Source organism: Oryctolagus cuniculus, chromosome 5 (genome assembly GCF_051225735.1).
Source record: "Oryctolagus cuniculus isolate XC-2025 breed Fujian yellow rabbit chromosome 5, ASM5122573v1, whole genome shotgun sequence".
NCBI classification, from domain to species: domain Eukaryota; kingdom Metazoa; phylum Chordata; class Mammalia; order Lagomorpha; family Leporidae; genus Oryctolagus; species Oryctolagus cuniculus.
This window is the reverse complement of record NC_142871.1, coordinates 22,199,427-22,225,654: the sequence shown is the minus strand read 5'-3', so window position 1 is coordinate 22,225,654 and position 26,228 is coordinate 22,199,427. Positions and strand designations below refer to the sequence as shown.

At 40.3% G+C, this 26,228-nt stretch overlaps 1 protein-coding gene across 2 annotated transcripts in view; it reads left to right on the top strand.

Moving 5' to 3' along the window:
- The first annotated feature begins 288 nt into the window (after nt 1-288).
- The window catches only part of GRM1 (glutamate metabotropic receptor 1), a 438,538-nt gene continuing 412,598 nt past the window's right edge, over nt 289-26,228 (top strand). For both annotated transcript variants that reach the window (XM_002714863.6, XM_051855288.3), the window contains exon 1: nt 289-999. In XM_002714863.6, the coding sequence (XP_002714909.2) occupies nt 300-999 (700 nt within the window). In that variant the 5' untranslated portion in view covers nt 289-299. The remainder of the gene's footprint in view (nt 1,000-26,228) is intronic.

Sequence of the window (26,228 nt, the reverse complement as noted above, 5' to 3'; positions counted from 1 at the left end):
CTCTCAGCTGCCAACAGAACGTTGTCTTTGTACACTTGATCAATTTACCTTTATGCACCTGTGAAGAACGGGAACTCTGACTCTCCTCAAAACGCTCCCGGGCGTGGAGGCTGCGGTGGAGGATCGGGAGGAGGTGGCGGCAGACGGAAGGAGGCGGTGGTGGAGGTGGCCAAGGCTTTGGACAAATCCGTGCTAGCCTGAGCGACCGAGCCGGGAGCGGCAGCATCGCGCTGCTAGGTGTGCGCACGGGACCAGCGTGGGAACGCGCCTGGCGGGCGGCGGACCGCGTCTCCAGCACCATGGTCAGGCTCCTCTTGGTTTTCTTCCCAGCGATCTTTTTGGAGATGTCCCTTCTCCCCAGACACCCTGGCGGGAGAGTGTTGCTGGCGGGAGCCTCGTCTCAGCGCTCGGTGGCCAGAATGGACGGGGATGTCATCATTGGGGCGCTCTTCTCCGTGCACCACCAACCTCCGGCGGAGAAGGTGCCGGAGAGAAAGTGTGGGGAGATCAGGGAGCAGTACGGCATCCAGAGGGTGGAGGCCATGTTCCACACGCTGGATAAGATCAATGCGGACCCGGTGCTCCTGCCCAACATCACCCTGGGCAGTGAGATCCGGGACTCCTGCTGGCACTCCTCTGTGGCTCTGGAACAGAGCATCGAGTTCATCCGAGACTCTCTGATTTCCATTCGGGACGAGAAGGACGGCCTCAACCGGTGCCTGCCTGAAGGCCAGTCCCTCCCCCCAGGCAGAACTAAGAAGCCCATTGCGGGCGTGATAGGCCCGGGCTCCAGCTCCGTGGCCATTCAAGTGCAGAACTTGCTCCAGCTCTTTGACATCCCCCAGATCGCGTATTCTGCCACCAGCATCGACCTGAGTGACAAAACTTTGTACAAATACTTCCTGAGAGTTGTCCCTTCCGACACTTTGCAGGCGAGGGCGATGCTTGATATAGTCAAGCGTTACAATTGGACCTATGTCTCTGCAGTCCACACGGAAGGTAGGCATTGCATCTGGGAAGGAAATGAATCAAGAAAGCCAGGGCGTTGCATGATGTGCTCTTGGGATTGTAGCACAGTCCCTGTCTATCTCTAGCACTCTGAGAAACACACTTCACCTCAGAACACGCACATCCAGGCATTGCCTTTTGGCCCTGATTCCCTTACAGTGACAGTGCAGGGAAACTGTATCCCATGGAGTTTCTGGGGACAGAGCAGAAACGATATCCAATTCTCCATGCAAAGTGTCCAGCTGTGGATTTGAGACATATGCTATTGTTAACCCTATATTTTGAGTTTCAGTTAGAACGGTTCATTTGGCCGAGGGGTTATAATACCCTTTAGTGACTGGGTATGCTTTTCCAAGGTTAATAGGTCAATCCAGTGTGAGTAATTAGCAAAAAGAAGGCAGGGTCACATCAATTGGACTTGAACGTTTGAATTGGTGTTGAACAGCTAAAGGTGTTTCTTTGTCCTTTTGTACCCCTTCTTACACATCCTCAACTTCCCTGTGGATGTATGAGTAAGGCACTCATCTCCTTCAGTGTATCAGACACAGGCTCTTAATTCTGAGGCACCTTAGATACAAAAGACAGGTAAATGACTTAAACTATTTAGTTTTTCCTTACTTGAATTGTTAAAATTATCCAGAATCCCCCTCCCAACTACAGATAATTATCTATCTGTCTTATGAGGAATAGCAGTGATGATCTCTTGGATCTGAGTTTTGGTTTCTAGTCCTTTCCTTCTAATACAATGATGTTGCTCATTAGGATTTAAAGTAAGGCCAATTATAAATAAAAGGGTAGCAGAGGTTAGGTTTAAAATGACTTTTTAAAATGAGATATATTTACTAGAGGTTAATAGCTTTGAGTTTTTTTTCTTGAGACATATAGAAGTGAATCCTCAAATAATGTCTTAAATAGTTCCCTTATTCTCTTCTCCTTGGCCAGTTTAGATTGTTAGGTAGAATGAGATTTTTGAGCTCATCTGCTCTCAAGTCTTGCAGTAGGTTTATGAAGACACTGGGTCCTGGTTATAAATTAAGGTCTGGGGCAATTCACATGTATTTGTGCATATGGAAGAGAATCTTGAGGGTATTTCTGCATTAAAATTTCATAAAATCAAAGTATTAAAGAAAAGGCCATAGGCATGGTTCCATATTCTTTTAATATTTGCACAATTTTCAATTACTGGTGTGAGGTTTGTTTGTGAAAATTAACAAATATTTTTACCGAAGTGGTTCTATGGTTATTGTTAGTGAAAACAGATACTTTAATTGATAAAGGGGTCAGAATTTTCAGAATAACTAAAAACAATGCAGAATCATACATTATAATTTCAGATTTTGCTTTTGGGGGAAAAAACTCTTTTTGCTGCACTATTAAGACTTCTAAAACCTGAGTCATGTTTCTAAATCTTGAGTTTTAATGATGATCTGCCTACCTCTCTTTCCAAAACTCCATTCCTGCCTCTGTGAACAAAACTTCATTCCTTTTATAAGGCACAGATTTAAGTTCAGAAGTTAACTCCTTACATTTATTGCTTAGTGTTCACCCTATATTCTGGTGTCTAGTACGGAATTCTCTAGTTTTAGATGGAACATCCTGAAAGTACAAGTTCAAAATGTTTCAAATAACAACAATGAGAGGTCTGCAAAAGGAATGATAAAGTATAGATTGACTGCGATTTATATAAATATTTAATAATTCTCCACCTATTGAGCTAGGCAACTGATCATTCATATCTGAATGGTAAAGTTTTTATTTAGGAAGAAATAATACTTCATCATTTTTATACAGTAGTTTTATTTTCTATATTTTATTACAAGTTTATTTTATTTTGGGGGAGGATAGAAGTATAAAAATGATCCCTCAACCCCTAATTTTTTTTCAATTGTACCACTTTGCAAAAAATAACTTCTACTAGGGGTTTCTGTCTAACAACTAGAATTATATTTTTGTAAAATTAATTATACTTGTGTTTGTTAATTTTGTTGAGGAAGGAATGATTATTTCACCCATGTATTAGTTTACATTACTTTATTATGTTCTTCCCTCTGACTACTGTTGTATGGCAGAGAAAATATCTTCATACAATTGCAGACATTGATTCTAGACTGGATTGCATACATAGAATAGTGTTATCATTAATTTCAGTGTTTATTTTATTGCTAAGAGATTCCACCACTCACTGTGCCTTTCATATGTGATATAAATGTCTCTTCCCAAAGGGAATTAGAAACTTGTCTTATTAGACATAACATCTGTGAAAACTAGATTGTTTTTATTTTCTTCTATCTGCAAAGAATTTTTGTGCAAACTGCATTGTGTAAACTCCAACTAAAAATTCATTTTTCCTGAGGCTTTTCCTTCCTGCTTCTCAGGGACCTATGGTATACTGGCCTATAGGCACTTTCTTGGCTCATTTAGTAATTTTTCTGCCTTCAGACTGATGGGGTCACCTACTGGTGACAGGTCCCTGTCAACTAGCAGCTAAGGTCACATATCAATGTTGTCTTTGCCATCTGGGCACTACTCAGGAAGAAAACCAGTTTGTCTGCATAGTGGCAATTTGGAGATAGGAAATTCTAGGACCTCCAATGACCTTCACCTCTCCTTTCCAAATCCATCATTCCATAGTCAATTTATCATCATATTTTTTATTAGAACTTAGCCTGGTATGATTACTATCAATAAGACTAAGTCACTACACATATGAAACTTCATTGTTGTAGTTAATTTTCATGACTTTAAGATCTTACATGAGGTATGTATTCTTTGCCCCAATTATTTAAATATTCCTGTATAACTTTATTTTATGTGGAAGAGAGATATTTTCTGTTTTTTTTTTAAATAACTTAGAATTTTGTTACATTCTTTTACATTATTTTCAATTTTGTGTTACATTATTTGTGCTACATTTGTTCTCTAGCCTCAACTGGCAGTTTACCTGACATAAAAGAGAATCAGTGCTTATGAAATTATCAACTGTCGACTCTTCAGAAATTGTTCATGATTGGTTCCTGAGGGGAGTATTGAGATAGACTTGTCAAAGGGGGGAGGGAGGCACTGAAGAAATAGAGTCTCATCTGCAAACAAAATTCAAGTGCACTTTGGAACAAGCGACTCACCTGGAATGTGTATCTTTAAATATGCTAAGCATAGAGCACAAAAATAGCCTACTTCTGAGAAGAGTATCTGGGCCAAGGACAGTAAATTCTAGTCTTCTGATACAGTTCAGATTCCTCATCAAAAACTGAGTTCATCATTTAAAAAGGATATAGAAAACAATACTTTAAAATAATTCTGATTGATTAAAATTCAAAGCATTGAACATGTACAGTAAAGAATATTCTTTGGGTTTGTATCTTCAAAAATATTTTTTGGGTTGTTATTTTCATTTAAGCCTTTCTTAGTCAAGTGAATATCAATAAGATAAAGGGTTTAATGATTCTCATTTTGTTTCAAACATATTCATACAAAGGTGGTCTTTTTGTTTACAGTTAGCTTTTCATTGTGGTGCAATTCTCCCTTGACATTTGCTTTCATATTATTTGCATTGGATGTTTTGAGTTCTTTTCAGAATCTGATCCCTTTCTTTTTATAAACCTTATTTTGTTTAACATGAAACTTAATTTAAAAGTCTAATAGCATCAGAGCAAAATCTTCCTAAGACATAAACACATAAGCTTACTAGGACTTTGGCTACTGCAGTTACATATTCTCTACTAAATATCATATTTCCTATCTTTGCACCAATACTTTCTTTGTATCTGTTTCACTTGATTGTAACCCATTTCACAGGAAGCTACTTTAATGAATTGCTCTATTTTATTACATAATAAAAAATGGGAGTATATTGTAAGACTATTTAGGTCATCCAATTAAGGATGCTTAAAACAATACTATCACATCCTTGCTCATGCCCTGTGTTTTACAATTCTGATTAGTGTTTCTAGGGAGCAGGAAGACTATAGTAGTTACATTCAAAACGGAATTTCATCTGACTCTTAGTTTTTCTGACTCCCTCAATTTTCAACCAATTCTTCAACTACTGGGCTTCAACTAAAACAATCCAAACTCCCCTTCTTTGTGATATTTGTCATCAATGACTCTTGTCCTCTTTATGCTGTATCTCACCAATTCCTTCACCTGTATATTTCAATTTTTAGTCCTTCACCATCATAGCTGACTCAAATACCTTTTGGATCAAGTAATGTGCCAAAGTCTTTTAAAAGTTATGTTTTAGTGTTACAGCAAGCTTCTTTCCATTTATGCATTGGCAAGTATTAATATTGTTATTATTGCTGGTGTTATTAAAGCCAACAATAAGATTTTAACTTGTTTCTTTTAATAGTAAAATGATTAACTTAAATTTGCCTTTATGACATAAAAGTAAGTTCTAGAATTTTTATCTTATTTCATTTTATAGATGTATTTATTTGAAAAAGAGAGAGGGTCACATACATACACATACACACACTCACAGAATGAGAGATCTTACATCTGCTGCTTCAATCCTCAGATGGCTGCAGTATTTGGGCTGGGCCAGAAAGCCAGAAGCCAGAAGTCAGAAGCTCCATCTCGGTCTCTCACATGGGTAGCAGGGGCCTTAGTACCTGGGCCATCCTCTGCTGCTTTCCCAGCTTCATCAGCAGAGAGCTGGGTCAGAAGTGGAGCAGCCAAGACACAAACCTGTGGTCATTAAGGATGGCAGCATCACAGGCAACAGCTCAACCCACTATGGTACACTTCCTGGCCCTGGAGTTTTTATTAATTTGACTTAATATACCAGCTTTGTATCATTAGGACTGAATAATGTACATTAAGAACTGAATAATAGGGTCAAGTGCAAAGTCCCATACTCCCTCATCAGCAAACCTCCTCCTGAATAATTCTGGTGATCACTCAGCATGGTATGAATTTACTTGACAATATGCTTCCCCTTGCCTTTTATATCACCTTGTACATTTAGAAATAACTATCAGATGATTAAATCAAAAGCTATCCAAGCAGATGTTCAACTTTGCTTGAAGATTTAATGCATAAAATCTGTATATTTAGTATGAGTTAATAGCTTACACATGTGCAATTTGAACACATGTAAACATAAGTAAAAACTAATCCATTACTATCTAGTAGTGTATAGACATTTAGAAACATGAATTTTTAATCAATGCTTCAGAAACATGGAATGATAATAGTGATGGTGTATTTACCTAGAGAAAAGGGAATTTTGGTTAGTGTTTTGCTTGGGAACAAGGCAGTTGTGAAAATTAGAAGGTACATTGAAAGTGTCCCCATGGCAGGAAAAATAATCAGGAATGCTTAGCTGAAATGGAGACCGTGAGCTAGGAACCAATATCAAAGACAGAGTGAGTTCTGATACATAGTCTGTGATTCCATGAGCGTTATGTACATAAGTGACAAGTGCTGGCAAATGTAGAAGCATGTTCAAATGGGTTTTGTGTTTAAGAAATATATGCCTAAGATGATTTTATTTATTTATTTTTACTTTTTAAATTTGTATAAAGGGAACAAATTTCATATATACAGTTTTAGCCGCATAATGATAATTACCAACCTATCTTCTCTCACTCCCTTTCTCACTTCCATCTTCCCTTCTCCTTCTTTTCTTATTTTTCTTTCAATTTTTACAATGACACACTTTCAATTTACTTTATAATCACAAGCTTAATGCTTGACTAAATAGAGTTCAACAAGTGGTAAGCAGAAAAACTGCTGCTTTTCATCAAGACTATAGACAAGGGCTATAAACAATAATCAAATCTCAAAATGTCTATTTCGCTCATATACATAACATTTTTTGGTACTATATATATTACTACAAATCAGGGAAAACATATGATGTTTGTTGTTTTGAGACTGTCTCATTTTACTAAGCATAATGATTACCAGTTGCTCCATTTTGTTGTGAAAGACAGGATTTCACACTTTTTTTACAGATGAATAAAGTTCCATCATATATATATATACACACAAACACACACACACACACACACACACACACACATATATGGCATATATCCCACAATTTTGACAGGCAGAGTGAACAGTGAGAGAGAGAGACAGAAAGAAAGGTCTTCCTTTTACCATTGGTTCACCCTCCAATGGCCGCTGTGGCTGGCATGCTGCGTCCGGTGCATTGCGCTGATCCGAAGCCAGGAACCAGGTGCTTCTCCTGGTCTCCCATGCAGGTGCAGGGCCCAAGTCCTTGGGCCATCCTCCACTGCACTCCTGGGTCACAGCAGAGAACTGGACTGGAAGAGGGGCAATGGGGACAGAATCTGGCGCCCCCACCGGGACTAGAACCCGGTGTGCCGGCGCCGCAAGGTGGAGGATTAGCCTATTGAGCCACGGCGCCGGCCCCACAATTTTTTCTTTATCCAGTTATCAGTTTATGGACATCTGCTTTGATTCCATATCTTGGTGAGTTGAGCTGTTATAAACATGGGGGTATACTTTCATGCTTGTCAGCTTTTTTTTTTTTTTTTCATTCCTATTTTTTTTAAATAAAGGCAGAAGAGACAGAGACAGATCTTCCATCTGCTAGTTCACTCCCTGGATGCCTGCAATACCCTGGGCTGGGTCATTCAAGATCTCCCATGTGTGTGGCAGGTACCCAAATACTTGAGTTGTCATCTGCTGTCTCCCAGAGTATGCTTTATCAAGATCAGGAGCAAAGCATTCAGGGACTTGAACAAGGGAACTCTGATATAAGATGAGGACATCCCAGGTAGCTATTTAAAAGCTGTACCAAATGCCTGCTCCTGCTCATCTCCAAGAAGATTTTGACATGATTCAAAGATAATTAAAATAAAGTGAATTCTTACTGAATTGGGCAGACTAGATATATTGGGTGGGAACTGGAAAAATCAACTTTAAAAATGTTGCTTACTGTAAAATTTTAGGTGTTAAAATAATTTGGAAGTATGAAAAATGCTCCAAAGGAGTACTTCATAAGACTATTTGATATGGTAGAGACTTAGAGACAATACTAGAGGAGTTGAAGATATTTTCATTTATGTAATCCAGGACCGCCAGGAGAATTTTGGCTATAATTAACAGGTGTGTGATAAGTAAGTTTCAAACACATGATTTCTTTTTGGTTTAAATAATTCAATCATGGATTTAATAAATTCAATTTGATTGAACTTTGACTGAAAAGAAATACCAAGGATAGTCATGAGGTATTTACTTTGTGATTAAAAAGTGTTCACCTCCAAGTAAAATCTTACTTACCCATAATCCTATATTCTTGATTTTCTGAATGTTCTATTTATTTACTTCATACTTGAGAACTGACCTGTTTAAACACCAATGTTTGGGGTATGCATATGGCACAGTGGTTAAGTCATTGCTTGGGACATCCACATCCCATATTGAAGTGTCTGGGTTTGAGTTCTCTTTCAATTTCTGATTCCAGTTTCCTGCTAATGCCCACCCCCCAGCCCCTGGCCCTGGGAAGCAGCAAGTAATGGCTCAAATAATGGTGTCTCAGCCACCTACATGAGAGATCTGGAATGCAGTCCAAGATCCCAGCTTCAGTCTGGCCCACTCCTGGCTGTTGTGAGCAACTGGGGAGTGATCCAGCAGATGAGAATGCTGTATTTTCTTTTCCTTTCTCTCCCTTTCTGTTTTTCTGCCTCTCAAATAAATGAATAAATATACTCCAATCTTTCATAATGAAAATAATTTTATACGGTGATCTTTACAAACTGTATTATATAGTTTCTTCTTTTAAAGAGTGTTCCATTTAATAGAGACTTTTGAATACACAAAATATTCATAAATATATATTATTATTTTTGTCAGGAGATAGTGGTGATCCTGCCACCTGAATAAAGGCAATTATTCCTATCCAAAATGGTCCTAGATTGTCAAATCTTTGATTTCTTATCTCAAATAGGTTAAATTCATAAAACTAATTTTCTAAGATATTAATTGGTATTTAGTGAATAGTGACAATGTTCTATAGAAGAATGATGTTTGACCCAACAGCTTCATTGTTGGGTCACATTGGCAGGAAATTGTAAGCAGAAACAAATCCAGGACTCTAACTCAGACACTCAGACATGAGATGTGGGTGTCCTAAATGGTGTCTTAATTTTTGCACAGAATGCCTGCTCCAAGTCAAGAAATGTGGGTTCTATGTTATAAAAATGCAGAGCTAGAGAATAATTTAAGTGTGGAGGAAACGTAATCCAATTTCTATGTTGGAAGAGGCACTCAAAAGCTTGGAGGCCACTAATCTTTGGGGAAAATAATGGAGAAATATCAATTTAATCAAATAATCAACTTGATTATTAATTAATTAAAAGTTTGGTGAGAGGATGATGAGAACTTGACTATAGGAAGTGTCAGTTGAAAGGTAAAGGAAAGAACTGATTTGACAATCAAGTAGAAGAGAAACTAGGATTTAATGACCAGTTTGCTGTGAGGACTAAGGAGAAAAAAAAGTCTAGAATGGCTTCCAGGTTTGTACTCTATAGCAATAAACAGAGAATAAAAAAGGAAGCATAAATTAGGGGACAAAGACTCTTAGATTGATTGAGGTATCAATGGGACAATGAAATTGAGAGATTTTATAGGACAAATATCTGGGAAAGGAGGTATTTTGAGATTTCTCAGCAAATAGCTGTGGTTAAAACTGGAAGTGTTGGTGAGATTGCCAACAAGCAGGATATAGCATGATAAGAAAAGAAGGTCAAATGAAAAATTTTACAAAAGGGAACAATGAGAAAGGACCCAGAGATGGAAAGAAGAAATGACAGTCATAACAGCAGAAAGACAAAGAGGACAGACAAGGAAAGAACCAGGTGTCAAGGAAGAGAGTTCCAAGAGGAGAAGAGAACCATGACCACGGAAGCTGTCAGGAAAGGGAGAAGAGACTACAGAGATGGTGTTCTGTGTTGGTAACGTCTTAGTCTGTAGGTGGTGCTGTAACAGAACACTCAAGGCTAGGTAATTTATTAACACCAGAAATTTATTTCCACTGTTTTAGAAGCTTGTAGTTCAAGATCAAAGCTCTAGATTGTCAGGTTTGAGGTCTAAAAAGCTCTCTCTGCTTTGAAGATGGTGCCTTGTTGCTATGTCTTTACATGGCACAAATAATGGATGGGCAAAAGGGCCTACCCCAGTTCCCTCCAGCCTTTTTACAAGCTTAACTCCATTCATGAGAGCAGCACTTTCCAAAAGGCATCACTTCTTTTTAGAAACACAGTGGGAGTTAATTTGTAACATGCATTTTGGAGAATATTCAGATTATAGCAAATAGTTTCTACTTTCTCTGAGCTTCTACTGCTCCGATTTCTAAATGCACAAGAAAGGCAGAGGTCAGCAGGGAGTGGTGAATACTACTATGCAGCATTGTTTCTAGAGACTGAGAAAGGAGGGAGGGAGATACGATATGTAGCTAGAGAAAGATGTACTTCTGGATGAATAAAATTCTCTAGGATGAGAAAGTCTTAGGCAGGTATAAAGACTGGTGCAAAAGGATGAGTAGAAAGAGGAAATTTGAAGATAACTGATGAAGTGAGATTGTTGAAGATGCCAGAAGACACCATGGCAGAGATGACCTTGAACACAAGGATGTTCTCAGGGTGGTCATATCATTACATCTGGGAAAGAGCCTGGCTGCTCTGCTTTTGATCCAGCTCCATGATCTGTATATATTGTAGAAGGCACTGGATGATGACCCAAGTTCTTGGGCCCCTGCCACCCTTGTGGGAGACTCAGATAGAGTTTCTGGTTCCTGGCTTTGAGCTGCCCAGCCCTGGTTGTTGTGGGCATTTGGGAGTGAAACAGTGGTTGAAAGAATGATCTCTCTCTCATTCAAATAAATTCCTTAAAATAAATAAATAAATATTTTAAAAATACAAATAGAACACATTATAGGGCTCACCTGAGACTGGAAGCTACGTATGTCTAGTAGTGTCAGTTGACCAGTTGATATTCTATCCAGTAGTGTGCTCTCCCAGATACAACCAAGGAGTATCAGCTTTCCCAGCACTGCATTTAGTTGGCTACCTGCTTGCCCCATGTCCAAAATATCAGAATATTTCTTTCATTAATTACACAGGCTAACAGGTGCTCACCAGAAACCACAGCCTAAAATTTTCCTTTATCCACTTCCTGCCAAAAAGCCAGATGGGGGAATTAATATTTAAAAAGATCTTCTAAAGGATCATTATCAACCACTGCATAACATTAGATTTTCAAATTTTACAAGAATTGTCTTTTATAAATTGCATGTTAGTCATTCCCTTTTCTCATTTCTTGAAGATCAGAACAAGGATTGTAAATGTAAATAATACTTTATAATTTTCACTATTTTTAGCTAAAGCTATTGCTTATTATGTTGTTGAATGCCCCTTGCATAAAGTCTTTTATAAATAGATTCTTTTTCAATTTTAATTCTGGAAAGCCAGAATTGTTTCTCTTGAAGAACGTATGTGGTTATCTTAGTTGATCATTAGAGTATTGGGTTTTCTGTTTTTCTCTTGCCTACCAGGAAGCTCAAAACTACATGTAATGCACAATAACAAAAAAAGTTCTAGCTTACATGCAGAGATACCAGCTTCTTCCCCCCCTTACTTCAGTGCCATTATTTTATTCTTTGTATGTTTTACTATTATAAAATGCCTCACCTCTATTTTGGGAACAGGCAAGATATTAATATGCAAGGGAATCTTCAATTAAAAAATTAATCCCATTTTTCCATCAACTTAAAAAATTATTTGTTTATTTGAAAGTCCAAATTACAGAGAGAGGGAGAGAAAGGGAGAGGGGTCTTCCATTTGTTGGTTCACTCTCCAGATGGTTGCAATGGCCAGGGCTGGGCCAGACTGAAGCCAGGAGCCAGGAGCTTCATCCAGGTCTCCATACGGGTGAAGGGGCCCAAGGACTTGGGGCAGGGAACTGGATCAGAAGTGCAGTAGCTGGGACTGGAACCGGCACCCATATGGGATACCAGCATCTCAGTACACCACAAAGCTGGCCCCTGCATCAACTTTTTCAGTGTTTTTGTATGTGTAAATGGGAATAACCCCCTTGTAGGTAGAGATCCCTACTGAAATTTCTATATGTTATTGAAGCAGATGGTAACGACAGTTTGAAACATTTTTGTTTTTTAAATGTGGAAGGGAAGGGATATCTTGCATTTATTGTCTAATAGGCTGAAAAATGGAGAACAATTTTGCAGTGTGCAGAAAAATCCCTGAGTGCTAGTCACAAAATTGAGAATTCGTGTTCATCCAGATTGATGAAAAATTCCTTTCCCTGTCTCAATGCTGTGCCCATGACTCTGTGACTTGCAGGCATTCTGCAGCCAGCTCTGCAGCCATGCTTGGGTATTTTTCTCCATTTTGGCACGGTGAATGTAGCTGAAATATTCTCTCTCTTTTCCACCTTCATTGCTGAGCAGGGCTGCTGTGCCCCTGGGAATTTCTAACAGCCTTCTTCCTGTTTTCCCCGTTCTCATCCCAAGGGGAAAATAAAGCCTTTTGTAAAGTGACTGTGAGAAATGGAGAGAGAGCTTGCTTTCTGCCCACTTCTAACTTGTCCTGGTGCTCTCCTTATGTGCTTCTCAGACCATAATTGCTTCTAGTCTGGCAGTCAGTCTCTCTGCGGGTTCTGTGTGGGCTCAGGACATACCTATGCTGCTGTCTTAATCATCATTTTTCTGTCTGAGCTAAGGGCAACATGCTTTAACCTGATAAACTGAGCTTGATGTAGGATCAGTTGTGAAAAAGAAGCTTCACATCTTTTCATCCTGTTAATAGGCACTCATTAAATCACAGAGAATAAAAGGAGGCAATATGCATTTATATTTTAAGAGAATTGACTACTCCTCCCCCCCTTTAGCTAGAAATGTCAGATTTGAAACCATGAAAAAGCAAATTTCATTTTTTCTATGTGGGTACACACTGAAGGGGAAGTTAATGTGGACTATCCTTGATCTGACATTTTAATAGTAAAATCTTACTGAAAAGAAATCTCTCTTTTTTAAACAATGAAAAAAAATACCAAGTGATTGATTTTGAAGTGCTTGGAGTCTCCTTTGCAGAAGGCTTTTTTTAGGTTCTCCAAGGTGCAGAGGAATGCACTAGAGGAGTCTGCTTCAACAGTGTGCATGCCAATCAGCTGGACAATTGTTACATTGCTCCTGTGGAGCGGACCTATGGGGCTGCATATCTTTCCTTCTTTCTATTTTTTGTAAAGATTTTATTTATTTATTTGAAAGGCAGAGTTACAGAGAGGCAGAGTCAGAAAGACAGAAAGAGAGAGAGAGAGAGAGAGAGAGAGAGGTTTTCCATCTGCTGCTTCACTCCCCAATTGGCCACAATGGCTGGAGCTGTGCCGATACAAAGCAAAGAGCTAAGAGTTTTTTCTGGGTCTCCCATGCAGATGCAGGGCCCAAGGACTTGGGTCATCTTCCACTGCTTTTCCAGGCCATAACAGAGAGCTGTATCAGAAGTGGAGCGGCTGGGGAGCCAGTGCTGTGGTGCAGTGTGTTAAAGTCCCAGCCTGCAGTGCTGCCATCCCATATGAATGCTGGTTCTAGTCCCGGCTGCTCCTCTTCTGACCCAGCTCTCTGCTATGGCCTGGGAAAGCAGTAGAAGATGGCCCAACTCCTTGGGTCCCTGCACCCACGTGGGAGACCTGGAAGAATCTCCTGGCTCCTGGCTTCGGATCAGCTCAGCTCTGACTGTTGTGGTCATTTGGGGAGTGAACCAGAGGAATGGAACACCTCTTTCTCTCTGGCTCTACTTCTCTCTGTAACTCCTCTGCCTTTCAAAATAAATAAAGTAGTTCCTTTTTTAGTTGTGTCGCTCCCCCTCTTCGTGGAGGAACGATACAGGACCCTGCGCTGTTCTTTTGTCTGCTCGGCCCTCCCCGGGTTTGCTGCTGGTTCTTCCCGGGTTGGCTACCGACCCTTCCACCTCCGTGGAAGGGCAGTTCCCCCTGGCCACTTTCCCCACTTCCGCGGGGGAGCGGCACACCGCCGGCCGGCTCTCTCGGGGGCTGCACAGGTGTTCCTCTTAGATGTTCCCCTTAGATGTTCCTGGTGCATGTTGTCTCTCTCCTCCTTTATAGTCCTCTTCCACCAATCCCAACTCTGCTACCCACAACGCCGAGTATGCTGCTCTCCTCCAATCAGGAGCAGGTCCTGCTGTTTATTGGTTGAACTGGAGGCAGCTGTGTAGAAGCTGTTTTCTCCTCTCCCAGCGCCATATTGTGGGAGAGCAGATGCATAGAATAAGTCTTAATTCCAGTAACTTAGTCTAGTCCGAGTTGCTCCCAGTTGCTCCCCACAAGTTGTACTATTTTTTTAACTTTTATTTAACAAATATAAATTTCCAAATTACACCTTATGGATTACAGTGGTTTTTCCCTCCCATAACATCCCTCCCATCCACAACCATCCCATCTTCCACTCCCTCTCCCATTCCATTCACATCAAGATTCATTTTCAATTATCTTTATATTTATTGAAAGACAGAGTTAGACAGTGAGAGAGAGAGAGCAACAGAGAGAAAGGTCTTCCTTTATCCGTTGGTTCACCCTCCAAGTGGCTGCTACACTGGCGCGTTGCGGCCGGAGCACTGCGCTGATCCAAAACCAGGAGCCAGGTGCTTCCTCCTGGTCTCCCATGCAGGTGCCGGGCCCAAGGACCTGGGCCATCCTCCACTGCCTTCCCAGGCCACAGCAGAGAGCTGGACCGGAAAAGAGTAACTGGGGACAGAATCAGGTGCCCCAACCGGGACTAGAACCCTGGGTTGCCAGCGCCGCAGGCGGAGGATTAACCTAGTGAGCCATGGCGCCAGCCAATTTTCAATTATCTTTATATACAGAAGATCAATTTAGTATATACTAAGTAAAGATTTCAATAGTTTTCACCCACACAGAAACACAAAGTGTAAAGTATTGTTACAGTACTAGTTATAGCATTAATTCACAATGTACAGCACATTAAGGACAGAGATCCTACATGAGGAGTAAGTGCATAGTGACTACTGTTGTTGACTTATCAAATTGACATTCTTGTTTATGGTGTCAGTAATCACCCTAGGCTCTTGTCATGAGTTGCCAAGGCTATAGAAGCCTTTTGAGTTCACCAACTCAGATCTTATTTAGACAAGGTCATAGTCAAAGTGAAAGTTCTCTCCTCTCTTCAGAGAAAGGTACCTCTTTTGATGGCCCGTTCTTTCCACTGGTATCTCACTCACAGAGATCTTTCATTTAGGTCTTTTTTTTTTCATTTAAGTCTTGGCTTTCCATGCCTAAAGTACTCTCATGGGCTCTTCAGCCAGATCTGAATGCCTTAAGGGCTGATTTTGAGGCTAGAGTGCTGTTTAGGACATCTGCCATTCTATGAGTCTGCTGTGTATCCTGCTTCCCATGTTGGATTGTTCTCTCCTTTTTAATTCTTTCAGTTAGTATTAGCAGACACTAGTCTTGTTTGTGTGATCCCTTTGACTCTTAGTCTTACCATTATGATCAATTGTGTACTGAAATTGATCACTGGGACTAGTGAGATGGCATTGGTATATGCCACCTTGATGGGACTGAATTGGAATCACCTGGCATGTTTCTAACTCTACCATTTGGGGCAAGTCCGATGAGCATGTCCCATATTGTACATCTCCTCCTTCTCTTATTCCCACTCTTATGTTTCACAGAGATCACTTTACAGTTAAATTTAAACACCTAAGACTAACTGTGTGTTAATTAAAGATTTCAACCAATAGTATTAAGTAGGAAAAAAAATTCTAAAAAGGATAAAATATTAAGTTGTTCATCAACCTTCAGGACAAGGGCTGATCAAGTCACTGTTTCTTATAGTGTCCATTTCACTTCAACAGGTTTCCTTTGTGGTGCTTGGTTAGTTGTCACTGATCAGGGAGAACATATATTTGTCCCTTTGGGACTGGCTTATTTCTCTCAGCATGATGTTTTCCAGATTCCTCTATTTTGTTGCAAATGACTGGATTTCATTGTTATTTCTTTTTTTTTTACTGCTGTATAGTTGTCTATAGAGTATATATCCCATAATTTCTTTATCCAGTCTATTGTTGATGGGCATTTAGGTTGATTCCAGGTCTTAGCTATTGTGAATTGAGCTGCAATAAACATTGAGGTGCAGACAGCTTTTTTGTTTGCCAATTTAAATAAATAAAATAATTCTAAAAAATTCTAAAGCTACTGCAGGCAGTGGCTTTACCTACTATGCCACAGCGCTGGCCCTGGGGCTGCATTTCAACAAGAGTAGTGTCCAGGCTGCTGGCCCATGGACAACAATTTGTACAGAATTCCTGGTAGTCCCATCTCTTAGCATACTTCTTCTTTTTTTTTAAAGATTTATTTTTATTTATTTGAAAGACAGAGTTATAGAGAGAGGTAGAGACAGAGAGAGAGGTATTCCATCCGCTGGTTCACTCCCCAGATGGCTGCAACAGCTGGGGCTATGCCCATCCAAAGACAGGAGCCGGGAGCCAGGACTCAGGAGCCAGGAGCCAGGAGCCAGGAGCCAGGAGCTTCTTCTGGGTCTCCCACATGGGTGCAGGGACCCAAGGACTTATCCCAGGCCATAGCAGAGAGCTGAATTGGAAGAGGTGCAGCCGAGACTTGAACCAGCGCCCATATGGGATGCTGGCGCATCAGGCCAGGGCTTTAACCTGCTACGCCACAGCACCGGCCCCAGCATATTTCTTATGATAGATCATTGTATATACTCTTTGTTTATAGTGTATAAAACCACTTATGAATAATTTCCTTCAGTCATCTAATTATGTATAAAGGCTATGTTATATATTTTTGACATATGCTGAGAAATAGCTTTTAAAATTCTATATTTATAAAATTATATTAAATGTATTTACCTATTCATTTTTGATATTCAATGATATTTAAAAATATGCATTACCTAACCTGAATAATTGCTGGATATGGTATTACAGCTAATCAAATTTCTGGTTATATAAATGCCTTTTTACACTAGAACACCTGCCTCAATGGACTGTCTCCCTAGGTGGATTGTAAACTGCTGGAGTGTGGGTCATGGCTTTGCTTGTTCACTGATATAATCCCAGCAATTAGAACAGCGCCTTGCACAGTGCCTGCACTCAGTAGATCTTTGTTACATTGTATAAATAGGTAGGTCTTTTTTCAAACTCCTTTTCTGCTTTAGTAAGGAGTTGGTTGTAGGGTTTTAAATTAATTTTCATTGCTTAGTACTATAAATGCAAATGAAACAAGAAAGTGGTCTAATTATTCAATTTCAAAGAAGCATCAACCTTGAAAATATTTAACTTTTACTAAACTGTTTATAAATTATTTTCTCTTTGTTTTCTTCTTTCTCGTAAAAATGGAATACCATACAAATCCAATTAGTTGTGTGTTTTGTTAGTGGACTCCACTTAATTGATACTATTATTCACCTTTTATCTTTCTAATAATGGAGGAAAAACACTACATTTACAATCAATTAAACTATCAGATTCAGGGCCAATGCTGTGGCTCAGTAGGTTAATCCTCCTCCTGCAGCACTGGCATCACATTTGGGCACAGGTTCTGGTCCCAGTCACTCCTCTTCTAATCCAGGTCTCAGGTATGGCCTGGGGGAACAATGGAAGATGGCCCAAGTTCTTGGGACCCTGAACCCAAGTGGGAGATCCAGAGGAAGCTCATGGCTCCTAACTTTGGATCAGCCCAGCTCTGGTGGTTGCGGCCATTTGGGGAGTGAAGGAAGACCTTTCTGTCTGTCTCTCCCTCTCTCTGTCTGTAACTTTGCCACGCAAATAAATAAATAAATAAAATATTAAAAAGAAACTATCAGATTTTGATTTTTTCTCCTTTTCTTCCATCATATGAATATTGGTCTCCAGTTCTCGGATTTCCTGTAGACTTTAGTGCCCATATTTAATGGGAGGTATCTGAATGAAGTTACTGGTTCTCTTCTATCAACTATGCTTATGACTCTAGAAAAGCCAGTTAACTCTCATATCTTTTCATCTGTAAAGAGTGCATTATGCATTTTTTCCATTGAGGAATCAATTTGATGTGTGTTTGAAACTGTATAATTTTGTTTTAAAAAGTTTTTATTTATTTACTTAATTTGAGAGTCTGAATGATAAAGAGATAAACAGATGATGAGAAGGGGGGGAGATAGAGATAGATAGATACAGAGAGAGAGAGAGAGATCCCATCCACTGGTTCACATCCAAAATGCCCAGAAGCTGAGAACTCAAGTTGGATCTCCAAAGTGGGTGGCAGAGACACAGGTACTTGAATGATCACCTGCTTCCTTCTAGGATGCACACAAGTAGGAAGCTCAATTTAGGATTGGAGCTTAGATGTGAGCCCAGGTGTTCCAATTTGGGATGTGACATCACAAGTGGCATCTTAGCTGCAGGACAAATGCCCACCCAATTGTATATTTTTATATAAATATAATTGATTGCATTCCATTTACCACAGCTTATATTATTATTTTCTTGTTCTCATTATTTATTTTTGCCTGCTAATCTCTGTATTTCCCAGAAACATAAAAGCTACTACTATTAGTCAGCATTTATTTAAAATAGTAGATTTTGTGCTTAAGCAGATATGCATCTAGGTCTCTGATTTGAAGAGGATAATTTGAGGTTAAGTGACTTAACTGAGGTTGCACATAGCTGGCTTCTACCAGATAAAGGCATTCTACTGTAGTCCAGTTTTTACTCTATAAACCCTAGAGCTTCTCCCAGCCACCGACATTTATCTTTTCCCATTCTCTGTCTACTCTATGGTTTTCATGCATTCTTAGTGTTTGTAGGTTGGCTTAGAGGGTAAGCCTCAGCACAGTATCAATCAGCCAACCAATTCATCATCAACCTATCCAACAAATGAAAGCTCCTACTCATTATTAAGCGGTGTGCCAGGCAATGAATCTAGGGGTGGGTGTTTGGCACAGTGGTATCCACATCCCATATCAGAGTGCCTGCTTTCAAGTCCAGGTTCAGCTTCCAATTCCAGCTTTTTTCTAATGTGTACCCCAGGCGACTATAGGAAACAGCTCCATGTGGGGAACCCAGATCGAGTTCTGAGCTCCTGATTTTCGCTTGGCTCAGCCATGGCTGTTAAAGTTTGGGGAGTGTACAAGCGAATCTCTGTTCGTCTCTCTCTGCCTTTCAGATAAATAAAAATAAATAAATAAATTGATTAGAAATGAATCCAGGTGTGCAGATGCAAGTCATGTTTAGAAACATAGACATATATCTGTAAGAGATTACACAGGTATTATATGTTGCTATAATACAGTAAGCTTATGTTATCTATATAGATTTCATGGATACCCTCTAGCTCTTGTCATTGCTTACAGTCCTAAAAGAGAGTGTTGCCTTATCCGTGTTTGAGGGCATTTGAGGGTTAAGAAAGGTAAGATTACATTTAGCCCCTCCCTACAGGTATCAGGAATGTCTCTGCTATCAGGGAGGCATCTTGCAGTAAGCAAGATTTGCACTGTGTGTGTTTGGCACAGAGGTTAAGATGCCACTTGGAATGCCAACATTGAAGTGCCTGGATTCAAGTCCTACCTCTGCTTCTCATCTGCATCCTGGGAGGAAGTAGGTGAAGGCTCAAGTGCTTAGGTTCTCTACCCATGTGTGGGAATTGGATTGAATTCCATTCTGGCTTTGGCCTGGCTCAGAGCACACTCCTAGGCATCTGGGAAATGAACCAATGGGTGGAAAATCTCCCTGCCAGTCTCTGTTTATTTTTCTTTAATATAGACAAATAAAAATGCTAAGAATATTTTAGCATTGCGTCTTAAGTAATGACAAGTCTTGCAAATGCAGAGCTGGATAGAAACAGAATCTCAATTTTTTGAAATCATATGAATAAAGCCTCTGAGGTGAAGTACTAACAGCTACACAGGGACTGGAGAGTTGTTCAGTTTGTCAAGAGTACAGGTACCTGGAGGAGAATTGTAAAAGAATTGATTGAAAAGTGGATCCAGATGTTAGAGAGCTGAGAATGTCAGAGTTTGAGTTTCCATATGCTGTAGTAGTTAAAATAGAATAGATCCTCATTTGCAAATTTCTAACAAAGACAGATACATGGGACCTTATTTTTAAGTTATTCCTGACCACTCACTTTCCTGGTCCTTTTTGCCTCAGTGTAACAATTATGCTAGAAAGTGACACCCTTGAAATGAAGCCACTTTTTTTGTCTGGCAGAATGCCATTGATCATACATTCCAGTTACATTTCCAGAGCGACATAAATATTTTATCATAAGGACACTGGTGAGTGTATTGCAACATTTTGCAGCTAAGTTGCAGCCTCTGTGGGCATGTGGCCCGCCTCTCCGTGAAGCAAAAGGCATATCACAAGCTGGTTCCTCAGCTGTGAAATGCCACTTAGGTCACATGCCACAGCAGAAAAGCTGCCAGGAGCAACGCCTTCTCCTTGGCGGAGAGGCGTGCCACCTGTCACCCAAAGCTGCCGTCCCCTCTGGCATTATGCATGAGGAACTTTGCTTCATTTCTGCATGAGGGGAGGTTGTGCTCTCTACCTTTTGCAGTGTGTTTCTCCATGTTATTTGTCTAGAGTAAAATTCAGTCTGTTATTCATTGAATTGGGGATTATTGCCCATATTTATCAGGGCCAAATCTTAATCCAGGAGAATGGTTGTAACATTGGGGATGGCATTTTGATGAAAATATGAATTGTCTTTCACTTGAAAAATGGCATGTGACAGGCATGCTTCCATGTGACGCCTAGACAGGATGCCACCCTGGTGACATGGCAAGATCACACCTTTGGTACTTCTTTATAGCATGCATAGATTACTGGAAGTCAGCCATAGAGAGCACACATTCTGGAATCAATAAAGAATGTGCTCCATCAACACTTAAGTCAGACAAAATAAGAAATATAAATTCAAGCAGGCAAAATACTCCTTAGAGTGTATACCTTATTTTAGACTTTCCTTTATCTGTGCAAGGTCTGACATGTTAAACACAAATTGCTTGGTTATATTTGTGGAATGAATAGCCAAATGGTGGTTCTGTTAAAAGGTGATCTAATAGGCATTGGGCTGGCCGTGATATCAGGATACTTTGGCCCTCGTTTTCCTCTAAGAAGGACATCTTCAAAAACTGAGTTTGTGTTACCTCTATGAAGAGCTGCATTTTTCTACTGCCATAATAACACCACTTTGGTACAAGTGGGCATTTGAGAGTTTAAAAAGCATTTCTCTTGCAGTTTTGACTTGTTCAGAAAAAAATATTAAAATGTATACTTTACAGAAATATCTTAAATATGACTCTTGTTTTTGCCATCTGTTCTTATTGTGGGTTTGAACTATGTCTCCCACAAAAAAGATATGTTGGAGTTCTAATTCATGGTACTACAGAATGTGACCATGGACATAGGAGAGTGGAGATAGGGAACTCACGTACGTCATCAACTTACAATGAGATCATTAGGATGGACTGAACCATTCTACCAGTTTCTCTTGTACTCAGTTTGCAGATGGCTTATCACTGGACTCCTTATCCACCTTAATAGCATGGACCGGTTCCACTAATAGATCACTTTTCATATATCTATCTATCTATCTATCTATCATCTATCACCTATCTATGCCCCCCCATTGGTTCTGTGTCACTGAAGTACCCTGATGGCAGTAATTTTTATTCAAAAATAATTACAATGCCAGCACCATTGGATGAGCATTTATTGTGGGCCAATCACTATTCTGATTATTTTAAGTACTTCACTACATTTAATCCTCCCAATAACTCTATAAAGTAGTTCTTCTTATTATTCCTATTATTATGGAAAGATTCAAATGATTTTATAAGTCATAGAGGTAAAAATGACAGTCACAGGGTTTAAACCCAGCCAGTCTCATTTTTAAAGCCAAAGTGTCTGATTCCTATATAATTTCCTTTAGAAACAGATACTCAGATACTTGACAACCTTGGTTAGCATTTTAATGCCTACTTAAATAGTAAAGAAAATTTGAAAATCTAATGCAAAGACTGTGTTATCATCAGCCAGACAATATCTGAAAAGTCAGGTCCTGTTGCCAAATGGCATCTACCATACCTGTTTTAGTTGTCCAGGAGAACTACCTGGCTCAATCCATTAACCACTTTAGAACAGGATTAGATAGATTCATAATGGCTTTTTCCCCATTACTTTGTGTTCTGAATGTATGTTTTATAGAAAAAGCAGTTTTACTCTAATGCTTGCTTTTATTTGGATACACAGTAATAGGCAGCAGGAGACATTGTCAGAGGGTGAGAAATGCTACACACTGATTTATTTTAAAGCACACCTGATTCTTCTTGAGAAACCTTGAATATAATAAATCCTGGAAATGATGACTAAAGTGCATGCCTTCTCTTTTATGTATCCAGAAAAACTTTGTGGTTATAAAAAGAGAAAGAAATATGCCTCATATTTGTAAGAGCAAGGGGTATCTTTCAGTGGAGAGAGTGGAAAAAAAAGCATTAGTCTCTCTCTGGACATTTCTTGGACTTTAGTACTGGAAAGTTTGCTACATTTTAAAATTTGACAACACTTTTTTTTTGACAGGCAGAGTTATACAGAGAGAGAGAGAGAGACAGAGAGAAAAGTCTTCCTTCTGTTGGTTCACCCCTCCAAATGGCCGCTACGGTCGGCGCACTGTGCCAATCTGAAGCCAGGAGCCAGGTGCTTCTTTCTGGTCTCCCATTTGGTGCAGGGGCCCAAGCACTTGGGCCATCCTCCACTGCCTTCCCAGTCCACAGCAGAGAGCTGGACTGGAAGAGGGGCAACCAGGACATAATCCGGTGCCCCAACCAGGACTAGAACCTGGCGTGCCAGCGCCACAGGCAGAGGATTAGCCTAGTGAGCCGCGGCACCAGCCTCGACAACACTTTTAAGTAAATTAATTTTTCTCTTTTAAAAAAAGATTTATTTCTTTGTTTGAAAGGCAGCATTGAGAGAGGAGAGAGAGAGAGCGAGAGAGAATCTTCCATTCACTGGTTCACTCCCCAAATGGCCACAACAGCCAGAGCTGTACCAGGCTGAAGTCAGAAGCCTGGAACTCCATCTGGGTCTCCCATGAGGGAGGCAGGGGCTCAATCACTTGGGCCTTCATTTGCTGCTTTTCCCAGGCACATTAGCAGGAAGCCAGATCAGAAGTGCAGAGCCAGAACTTGAACAGATGCTCATATGGAATGCTGGCATTATAGGTGGTGGCTTAACCTGGCCACATAAACATATTCATTCTCAACAGCAGACTGTGTGCACAGTGCCATTGAATTTCCAGGCAGATGTTAGTTGATGCAACAGCAAGCCTCCCTTATTTGGTCTACTGTGATTATAGGCATACGGTTATGAGAGCTTTTGCTTATTGTAGGAAAAACTTGGGTGTTAAGCTCATTTGGATCCCGGGAAGTATCCTCCAATGACACTGACTTATTTATGAGAGCTATTAGCCTTTTGAATTTTGGCTCCTTCACTTGTAGCTACAGTACAAAGAGATACACAATAAAACATGGGTAAGAGGAGGAAAGTAGGGGTTAAGAAGGAGGTTTCTGGAGTCACGATGACCTGGATTTTTATCCCATTTCTCTCCCTTTGTACTGTGATTTTGAGAAAGTCACTTAATCTTTTTAAACCCGCTCGTCAAAAGTGTCATCTGGGGCCTGGCACTGTGATGTAGTAGGTAAAGTCGCCACCTGCAGTGCCGGAATCCCATCCCTGCTCCTCTTCTGATCCAGATCTCTGCTACGCCTGGGGATGCAATAGAAGATGGCCCAAGTCCTCAGGCTTCTGCACCCACTCAGGAGACCTGGCAAAAGCTCCTGGCTCCTGGCTTCAGAACGGTTCAGGTTCAGCTGCTGGGGCCATCTGGGGAGTGAACCAGAGGATGGAACACCTTTCTCTCTCTCTGCCTGTGCTTCTTTGCAACTCTGCCTTTCAAATAAATAAATAAATCTTAAAAAAAGAACCCATACACTGAAGATTGTATTTGTACTTACTCCTCATGTGATTATAAAGGAAAATGGTGTATAATAAGGCCTCAGTAGAGTATATATGTATACACACATAGACTAACGAGGTGGTAATCTGCCATGGGCTATCCTGCTATGGCTAGCTTCTGTTGGGGGTGACTTCCTCTCTTTACAATGTGATGCCACTCTCAACCTAGGCCTCTTGCAGAGACCTCTGAAATGAGCACAGAATTTACTGGCAGAGAGATAAAGAGAAATGTCCACATAAAGAATAATTTGAAGGAAAACTACAGAGCCTCTTAGTCATTGAACTGCTGATCTCCCTTAATTGCTTTTCATTTGGGAAATTGTTGGGTGTTCAGTACAATTCTGTTAAAAGGTAGTATCTGTGGCCAGCATTATAGCACAGCAGATTAAGCCACCACCTCTAAGCCTAGGCTGCTCCTCTTCCATCCAGCTCCCTGCCAATGCACCTGGGAAAGCAGTAGCAGATGGCCCAAGTTCTTATACCCCTGCCATCCATTTGGGAGACCTGGCTGGAGATCTTGGTTTCTGGCTTCAGCTTGACTCAGCCTTGGTGGTTGTAGGCATTTGGGAAGTGAACCAGCAAATGTAAGGTCTCCCACTCTCTCTGTCTCTTCCCATCTATCTGTAACTCTACTTTTCAAATAAATAAATAAATAAATAAACCTTAAAATAAAAAGGTAGTGCATCTGGAAAGTGTAACACTTAAAGCTGTTATCGGTCATGATGTCAAGGTCATCAGATAAGAATTTGGGAACAGGCATGGCAGAGCGGTTCATGAAGGGCAGGCCAGTTGGAGGACATCAACTGTTATTCCTGTTTCATAATTTATATTTGACTTGAGCAATGAACACTTGTATAGCATTTCCTGAAGGTCTTGATGATCATCTTTAATAATCATCACTCTCACTTCCTAAGCACCCTTATGTAATCATCTTGGTTTATGTAATTTAGGTCTTCTATTCTACAACGTTGCCATCTGAAATTGATAGCACTAGGATGCAAATGCTTCCTGCCTGTGGTGCGGGTGGGCTTACCCATGTCAATAGGATCATGAGTCTGAAAGTAGATACTTGTCCTTCTGGTTGTGACTTTCTTGAAAGCAGGATGTATCTTAGCTTACAATTTCCTTATGATTCCTATAGCATCTATCACAACTCTGCACGTAGACTACAAATGTTAAGTCATAAAGTAGGAATGATTTCTCGAGTTCTTCATTAGCGCTGGGGAAGGTTTTAGAGATTTGAAAGTGAATTCTGTACCCAAACTTTCCTCAACATTGTATTTACCTTTCTATATTCCCATTCCTTAGTCTTTCCTGAGCCTTAAATTCAGCATCTCTTTGGCTGACATCTTAAATTCTCATTTTTGTTTAGGATAATTGTTCTCACTTCTTGCTGCATATTAAAATCACTCAGGTAACTTTAAAACCTATCTGTACATGTTTGGCTGCAACTGTGGCAGTTTCAATGAAAATTGGAATTTGAAGTATCCATAGCCTTTTCCATAGAGAGAAGGATTTGCAAGTGTAAAGACAAAGGGGCAGAAAGTGGGGCTGGTGCTACAGAAGTAGAGGCTGGGCTTTCACTGGAATCATCCTTTGCAACCAAAGGCATCCCTTCTTTTTCTTGTTATTTTTCTTTTTCTTTTTACTTTTACTTTTTTAAACTTTTTTTAATAAATATAAATTTTCAAAGTACAATCTCTGGATTATAGCAGCTTTTCCCCCCCATAACCACCCTACCACCTGCGACCATCCCATCTCCCATTCCCTCTCCCATCCCATTCTTCATCAAGATTCATTTTCAATTATCTTTATATACAGAAGATCAATTTAGTATATACTAAGTAAAGATTTCAACATTTGGGCCGGCGCCACAGCTCACTAGGCTAATCCTCTGCCTTGCAGCGCTGGCACACCGGGTTCTAGTCCCGGTCGGGGCGCCGGATTCTGTCCCGGTTGCCCCTCTTCCAGGCCAGCTCTCTGCTGTGGCCAGGGAGTGCAGTGGAGGATGGCCCAAGTGCTTGGGCCCTGCACCCCATGCGAGACCAAGAGAAGCACCTGGCTCCTGCCATCAGATCAGCGCGGTGCGCCGGCTGCAGTGGCCATTGGAGGGTGAACCAACTGCAAAGGAAGACCTTTCTCTCTGTCTCTCTCTCTCACTGTCCACTCTGCCTGTAAAAAAAA